This window comes from Desarmillaria tabescens (genome assembly GCF_030435595.1).
Source record: "Desarmillaria tabescens strain CCBAS 213 chromosome Unknown EV420scaffold_228, whole genome shotgun sequence".
Classification (NCBI taxonomy): Eukaryota; Fungi; Basidiomycota; class Agaricomycetes; order Agaricales; family Physalacriaceae; genus Desarmillaria; species Desarmillaria tabescens.
Window position 1 is genome coordinate 705 of NW_026848527.1, and position 9,037 is coordinate 9,741.

A 9,037-nucleotide genomic window follows, 5' to 3' on the forward strand; every position below is an offset into this window, starting at 1 on the left:
AAACTTTGGTATCTATCTGGACTCGAAATTTTTTCTTAGGCTAATCTGTTGTACTCGACGGAATTCTCCCGTCGATATCGCGAGGCTGGGATAGTCTGCTCGTGCGTTAACCCCGGTCAGCGTTTTTTTCTTATTCTAGCATTTCGCATGGTGTAATGTTTGTTTTCAGGTAATCTTGCGACCGAACTGCTGCGAAACCTTAAGCCGGGTGTCAAGCGCTTTCTGATCGTGAGTCTCTTAGGCTCACGCTTCATATTCGTTCCATCTGCTGATGTCTTTGCTACAGCGTCGCATCTTATATCCTGCACCATACGGCGCGCTGACTCAACTGTATGCTGGGACATCGCCTGTAAGGCCGCCGACTTCAATGGCAAGGTGAATCTACTTCGTCTATATTGTCACTTGAGATAATGAACGGCGCTTCAGTACTTCATTCCCTGGGCCCGCCTTGGGACGCCTAATCCTGCATCTCAAGATGAAGAGAAGGGGAAGCAGTTGTGGGACTGGCTCGAGGATCAGGTTAAAGATGTTTGATGGTTGATGATGCTTGTGTCCATGTGATGAGCACACTTCACCTCGTGTATCAGACTATTCCTGTTGAATGATAGTATGTTGTTTTACTCTATGGAAATGGTGATAATCATGCTCAACCATTGCGTTTCGTGGGGGTTTTAGAGTTTACTAACATTTTCTAGAATGATGGTGGCGGTGGCGGTACCGGCGCAAGGTTCCAATATGACTCGGAGGTTTCGAGTTTTCCGGCAATCCCCAGATGATCGAAGCACTGTACGATTTGTGCGTTTCTGATTCGACGGCTTTACCATTAATAGCTAGCGAATGTCAGTATGCGCCTTCCGTTATTCATTTTTACTTATTTAAACTCTGGGCGATGCAGATATACAAATGGGCGTCGAGCTGAAGGAGCTCAGCATTCTCTAGCCGGCAGATTTCTGATGTCTCAGATCAACCCAGCCAGTGGTGCCAAAATCAAAACTGTCAAGGTTAGGTCGCAACCCAGACCTTGAATGTTGGCCACACAGGGAAATAAGAGCATTGGTTCTCGGATTTCCCTGGGTGGCTTGCAGTGTGCTGAGTCCTGATCCATTACCGGGTTTCTACAAAATAATGAGAATCAATCGAACTTTTTTTCGGCTGCCCAATATAGTAATTCATAGGTACCGGTTTTCTTTCAACAGCGACTCAACACCAAGAGCAACAGTAATGATAGAATAAACAGTTTAGAATTGATTCCAAAAGCAGTACACAATGTTTTGGTGTCATCAAGTCATGCAATGGAGCCTGCAGTGATGAAGAAAATACCGCTGATTTGGGATTTGACAGACCAGATTAGCGGATTCACGAGGATCACAAACCAAAGGCCTGGGTGGTGATATCAGAGCCTTTGATGGATAATTCGGAGGAATATAGCCAAGTTGTATGTCAGGAAGGTATAATTCGCAGTGCTTATGCATTTGGTGGAATCCAAGATGGGGAATTACTATATTGGGCAGCCGAAAAAAAGTTCGATCGATTCTCATTATTTTGTAGAAACCCGGTAATACCTGGCTCTCCATAATCCACATCCCTTAAACCGCCTTGTACCCCATCTCCAGATGTCGAGCCGCGTCTTTAACGACAACCTACCTTCGACTAGGTGTCCCATCACTTCCTTTCCAAATCCGACACCCCTCTCTTTTTGACAACTCACAATTTTGCATTCTGTCGCTGCTTGAGTAACTGTTGCGTCGAGTGTCGGTTGTTGCTTCTTAATTTAAATTGATATTCAGGCTTGTAGCCTAGTGCAGGGTGTTGCACCTCGAGCTCAGTTTTGCAACGCTGGGCCGTGTGTGTATTCGCGCTCTCATATAGTGGCTTGCGGCATAGTTCATCGGATCCGAATTGATTCGTCATGACTCATGCATATCATGATTTGATTGATGGGAATGACACGAGCGGCATAAAGTGGCACCACTGTAATCACGCGTCGTGTTTCAGACGCGTCGATAGAGCACAACAGCGCGTCTTGTTGAAATCTCGTGACCGCCAATTAAAGAATGTATACATGTCCAGCAGAAAGAAAGAATATTCTGAAATTTTTTGTGCACGCGACAATAGTCTCTCAGATGCATTTTCATATTGTCTTGTATCCACAAGTGTCTCGGCACAGTCTGACGAGTCCATCGAGTCCACGTTGAAAGCCATCAGGACGAAGATTTCCTAAACGGGACGCTTAGTCAGAGACATAATTTATAGACGCGTTTTTTTCCAGTAACCCTTGTCTCTCTACCACCACCTGTCCCTCTATCTCCCTCTCCATCCCTTGCGATTCCCATTCATCTCTCTGACTGTATTGACCTTCTACGCTGTTCAACATGTCTATGGCCTATGTCTTCAAGAGAGGTACGTTGTCTACCTTTGCGCTGCGCACTGTCTCATCGTCTTTTCCTTTGCAGATGGGTTGGTTCCTTCTACGCGTCGCAGCGCGTCCCTGTTGTGACTGACTGTTGTTTCTGCTTCTTCAGGCGCAAGGAACGCGTCCAGTTCGACAAGGCGAGCACATCTTTCACCTAGTCACGCGTCGGGGGCTGGCTAACATCCTTATATGCAGATCACAACGCGCATCGATAAGCTGTGCTATGGCCTCGACATGAACTATGTTAATCCCATCGAGTACGCCAGGGTCGTTTTGCCATCAAAAGCGCGTCGCTTACCATTGTCGTAGGGTCACTCAGAAAGTCGTGCAAGGTGTATATCAGGGTGTTACTACAGTAGAACTCGACGTCAGTTACCAATCATTCTCGCACAATTTCGCCGCTGAGCTATTCTGTAGAATCTTGCCTCTGAGACTGCTGCCTACCTAACCACCAAGCACCCCGACTATGCCGTCCTCGCCGCGCGCATTGCCATTTCTAACTTGCACAAGGAAACTAAGAAGACTTTTTCCCATGTTATTGAGGACCTTTACACATACGGTACGTTTCTTATCTTGGTTTACTTGTCAACATCTCACAAGGATATAGTCAACCCGAAGAACAACCGACCCGCGTCAATGATCTCCAAAGAGACGTATGAAGTTGTCAAAGCTAATGCTGAAATCCTTGACTCCGCCATCATATATAACCGTGACTTCCACTACAACTAGTGAGTTGCATTTGCATGCGTCGTGATAGTTATCGTAATCATTTTCCTTCTAGCTTTGGTTTCAAGACTCTCGAGCGATCATACCTTCTTCGCCTCAATGGACGTGTTGCTGAGCGCCCTCAGCACATGATAATGCGTGTCGCCGTCGGTATTCACGGCAACGACATCGACCGTGTGCTCGAAACATACAACCTCATGTCTGAACGGTACTTCACCCACGCATCGCCGACGTTATTCAATGCCGGGACCCCCCACCCTCAGCTATCATCTTGCTTCCTCGTTTGTATGAAGGACGATTCCATAGAGGGCATTTACGATACCCTAAAGAGCTGCGCCATGATTAGTAAGACGGCTGGTGGTATTGGTCTCAGCATTCATAACATTCGTGCCACTGGGTATGTCTATCATCATTCATAGCCATCTATTCTTGCTAATAGGATTAATAGATCATACATCGCCGGGACTAACGGATACTCTAATGGTATCATTCCTATGCTGCGAGCTTATGACGCTACCGCCCGCTATGTCGATCAAGGCGGTAATAAGCGTCCTGGAGCATTTGCCATTTATCTTGAGCCTTGGCATCCCGACATCTTTGAGTTCCTAGACCTTAGAAAGAACCACGGCAAAGAAGAGAGCCGTGCACGCGATCTTTTCTATGCACTCTGGATTCCTGACCTTTTGTGAGTGATGAAGCACATTTTGAGTGTCTTTATACTGATCATATATTAATAGCATGAAGCGTGTTGAAGCCAACGCCGAGTGGTCATTTTTCTGTCCCAACGAGGCACCTGGTCTCCATGAGGTCTATGGTGAGGAGTTCGAGAAGCTCTATGAGAAGTATGAGAAGGAAGGTCGTGCACGCAAGTCGGTCCCAGCACAGAAGTTGTGGTATGCGATTCTCGATGCCCAAGTTGAGACCGGAAACCCTTTCATGGTCTACAAAGATGCCGCCAACGGTTAGTGATTTCGTTATTTTTGTTGAGTATCGGGTCTGATCGTAATTGTAGCCAAGTCGAATCAAAAGAACCTCGGTGTTATCAAGTCATCCAACCTATGCACCGAGATCATTGAGTACTCTTCTCCGGATGAAATCGCAGTCTGCAATCTAGCGTCGCTTGCCCTCCCTACCTTCATTTCGAACGGTACATACAACTTCAAGAAGCTTCATGCTGTTGCTAAGGTTGTCGCATTCAACCTGAATCGCATCATCGACGTCAATTACTATCCTGTTCCCGAAGCACGCCGTTCGAACTTCCGGCACCGTCCCATTGGTATCGGTGTGCAGGGTCTCGCTGACACCTTCATGGCTCTCCACATGCCCTTCGACTCTCCCGAGGCCAAGAAGCTCAATATACAGATCTTCGAAACCATCTACCATGGTGCTCTGGAGGCTAGCGCTGAGATGGCAGAGAAGGATGGACCTTACGAAACGTGGATGGGCAGTCCTGCTCAACAAGGTCAGCTCCAGTACGACCTTTGGGGCGTTACGCCGACGGATCTCTGGGATTGGGATTCCCTGAAGGCGAAGATTGCTAAGACGGGCCTCCGAAACTCTTTATTGACCGCTCCCATGCCAACTGCATCAACCAGTCAGATTCTCGGTTTCAATGAATGCTTTGAACCCTACACGAGGTGTGTTGTCTCTCCTTCGACGTAATGTTATTACTCATTGTCTTTGTAGCAACATCTATACTCGTCGTGTGCTCGCTGGTGAATTCCAGGTCGTCTGTCCTTGGCTACTCCGTGAACTCGTTGACCTTGGTCTCTGGGACGATAACATGAAGAACATGATTATCGCACACAATGGGTCTATACAAAACATTCCCAACATTCCTGATAACGTCAAAGCCATCTACAAGACTGTATGGGAGATCAGTCAGAAGAAGATCATTGACCTCGCTGCTGATCGTGGTGCCTTCATTTGCCAGAGTCAGAGTCTAAACATCCACCTCCAAGCCCCGACGCTCGGTCAGTTGACAAGCATGCACTTCTATGGATGGAGGAAGGGATTGAAGACGGGCATGTATTACCTTCGGACACGGTCTGCGGCCCAGGCCATCCAGTTCACCGTCGACCAGAGCGTTCTGAAAGAGGCGAAAGTGCACCAGTCCCAAGCCACACCTCCCTTGTCGCGTACTCTCACACCCGCAGCCCCTGTCGTCAACCCCGCTAAGAATACCCTTAATGCTTTACCCACACCTGCCTCCTCATCATCTACGTCGCCTACAGTGTCGCCCTCAGATACCCCTACTTTGTCACCGTCGTCGTCGTCGTCATCGACATCTTCATCTTCATCGTCATCATCGATGCTGGATGATGTCCTGAAAGAGGTTGCTGAAGAGAATCCGGAGTATGCAGCAGCGTTGAGACGGCAGAAGGAGCGCGAGTATGAAGCTGAGAAGCTTCTATGCTCGCTGGAAAACAAAGACGCTTGCGTGATGTGCTCTGGTTAAACAAAGACCCTAGTTTCCTTCGTCGGTTTGTGTGTATGCTCTGTATAGAAGATCTAAACTGTTTCGCTATGTACTCTCGTTGGTTTATGTACTATCATATTATTTAGCATCGTTCAGTTATAATACTGCAATAGATTTCACTCACTTTATCCTTGAGCAGAATGAATATCGGTGGTTCCCGGTTTGCCTTGCCAACTCATTACGATTATCATCGTCATGTTTGCGTCATATCTTTAGTGTGTATCTGCGATCAGGCGCCACTGAAGATGGATTTGATATCAGCAACGCTTTGCGATGTCGTTGAGAAAAGGAAACGGGTCAGAATACGCTGTTTATAGAATTCACACGACCCGACACGACTCAACACACGTTAAAAAGGGAAGGGTCGGGTTTTCGAAGGAAGTGATGGATGATGAAGGGAGAGGGGCTGTTGTCGGTGGGAATCGTGGAATAGGTTACCAGAGCAGAATCATGGCAGAGAGGGCCCGGCCCGGGGCGGGATGTGGATGGATGGGAGCACACTGCGAGCACATGACACTATGCGCCAAAACGGTTTGTCCATCCGTAACACGGATCTCTCTTTCCTTTTCTATGGCGATGTGTCTCTGCGTCACCTGAATCGCACGTTACACACTCGTCTCAGTCTACCACCACAGTTTATAACCAACTTGGCTAATGCCGGACTGACTCACCTCTTTGACATCGCATCCTTCACCCTAGATCCCGCAAAACATGACGTTGTGCAACTACAACCTCATCCCAATGTCCACTTTCAAAATGCTACCACTCGCGCTCAAGAACAGTGGTTACAAACCTCACAGTGGCTTTCCGATTTAACGCTGATGGATCTGGTCAATGGGTATATGGCTACGGACTCGGACATGACAGATAATGTTGTAGGGAGACGACGGAGAGCGGTTGGTTGCCAAACTCGCATACAGATCGCTGGCACGGATGACAATCTCCTCCGTGGTGCAGCTGCGAGTCAGTGTCTGGACTTGGAGCCCCTTTGGTTCCTGGGTTTACCTCCAAGGTTGCGTATGCAACAAGCACAAGATCTCATCAATGCCTACTACGCTGTTTCCCCTCACGCGCCCTTTCCCACCTCCATTCCTCCTGGGATTTTCGCATCTGACGCATCTATGCTTCCGGCTGCACCCTCTTTCCGACATCAACGTTCAGTAACCTTCTCGTCAATTTCTCATTCCTCTGCCCTGGCCATGAATCTCGACTGCTTCCGTACTTCAGCGTGGGTTTATCATGGCGAGACGTACGGACTCATAGCATCAACAATACATCAATACAATTTACCATCACCCCCTTCTCACCTACCCTCTTCTCCAACTCTCTATACCGACCACCTCAACTCTTCTCGTATTGTATCTTCCGCTCTCCACCTCCCTCCTCTGCCTCATCAATGGTCATCTCTTCCTGGTCGTTCGCTCTACCGATGGCTCCTTCATCTCTTGCAGCATTCTCCACCACCACATCATCCTCCCAATATCATCTACACTCCAGCTCACACCAACTCCTCCTCGACCCCTTCAACAGTTAATGCGCTTGCAGATCGGCTCGCATCAGGTTCTCAGCATTTACAAATTCGGCCACCTCCCGCACCCTTACCTACTTTCTTTATGGATTCTTTTATGCTTTACTCACCAAACGACGGCTACATTGAAACAAGTATATCATCATATCTGCCATCTGTACTCACTTCCGCTGCTTATTCTAGCCCAGACTTCCGCCCTGCCATGACGATGCTACTGCCGTTCCACGACCAACACACACCTCCCGAACATCCCTATTTGCGGGCCTCCTCGGCATATTCAGCCTTGGTACAGCTCTACGCGAGATCAGATCAGCTGGACACGACGTACGCACGATTCCGACGCTTCGGAAACGTATCCCCCATGTGCATCAGTGGATGCGATGCACTGGAAACCGTCCACCACGTCTTCGTCTCGTGCCCTGTGTATCGCTCCTTCCGCCAACATGCCACACAAACACTGATTACCGAGACATCCCGTATCCTGGACTCTGCAGAAGTACCCTTGCTCATTTGCAGGTCCTTTCTTCAGGTGGTCCGATGTCTCTTTGAAGATGGCCCCGTTTGGCCCCAATCTCTATCTCGCTTCTACCTTGGCCTAACGCCACCCTTGCCCGCACTTACTGGTTTGCCGGGAGCGAAGACAAGTCGTCTGTTGGTACGCATCGCTCACACGTGGCACACGTCATGCATTCGTCTGGCTGGCAGGATTTGGGCGGAATATAAGCGAAGGGTACGTCCGGCTCCATCGAAAAAGAATAATAACGCCGTAGCCATTGATTTACCATCCTTTTTATCTCCTATCTTATCGTCCTGACCGTTTCCCTTCATACGTGTACCTTTACTTACAATGAGCTACCGAGGTAGATTAGTTTGCGCTTATTTACCTGAGCTGTATCAGCAGAGGTGGCCAATAAATCCAGTTTTCCAGTTTTCGAGCCACCCAGGGAAATCAGAGGACCAGTGCTCTTATTTCCCTGTAGTTCCCTGTGTGGCCAACATACAGGGTTTGTATTACGACCAGAGCTTGATGGTTTTGATTTTTGCACCACTGGCTGGGTCGATCTGAGACATTGACAAGTAGGGGTAGAATAATCAAGGTGCTTTCGGTTTACCAATGGCTTTCAAGAGTGGCCCATTTTCATCTCCTTCCTCAATGCTGTGACGAGGACAACCGTAGGATGAATACTCATCTGCTATCTCTGGAAGTATGCCCATCGAGGTAGCCATGGCCGTGTTGACTGCAAACGATGATGAGGTGCCGAGCTTGATTGATGCGATGAGACGAAGTGGCGCCCCAAAATCATGATGTCAAAACATAAAGCAGGCAGCACGTGCATGTTGTGAATTTCTTCGTGTTTATCGGCTGTCTCCACGAGACGAACTGTATTCAAACTAATAACAGACCACGGTGGAGTTGTCATCACATTGGGATCTCAACTTACTTCTATTATGGCTCGAAGCTTCGTTTGACGGCATATTATCTATCAACCGTCCTTCCTGGAGCCTTGGTGATTGCAAGCTGTCTATTTATTCGTGACTTGCAGGCCAGCGCTATGCCAGCACCAATAAAGTTCTACCTCTGCGTCCTCAATTACCCCGAATCCATCATCACTGGGAAATTTCGGAACCGCAGAAATGTTTTCCATGAAGTCGGGTTACGGAACCTTAGCGTCAATGATCATCACATCATCACATAACGGTGAAACCAGTGCTATAGAAGCTGCAAGGTGCCCAAGGAGGGGGATAAGATAGGTGAATCTTGTAAAGTGCCGTTGGCCTGGACCATAATCGCTATTTTGACGTGTTATCTAGCTCGCCTCTGGGGGATTATTGGTATCGCCTGAGATGACAAAGGTGCCGAAACGTCACTTCCAGGATGTTAGTGCAACAT

At 48.2% G+C, this 9,037-nt stretch overlaps 1 protein-coding gene across 1 annotated transcript; it reads left to right on the top strand.

Annotated features, from left to right (window-relative positions):
• Nucleotides 1-6,136: 6,136 nt before the first annotated feature.
• EV420DRAFT_1771499 (uncharacterized protein) lies at nt 6,137-7,960 on the top strand (the record flags this gene model as incomplete). The annotated part of the gene is made up of 1 exon (XM_060481095.1): nt 6,137-7,960. The coding sequence occupies one exon, from the start codon at nt 6,137-6,139 to the stop codon at nt 7,958-7,960; it is 1,824 nt and encodes a 607-aa protein (XP_060321527.1).
• Between the last annotated feature and the right edge of the window lie 1,077 nt (nt 7,961-9,037).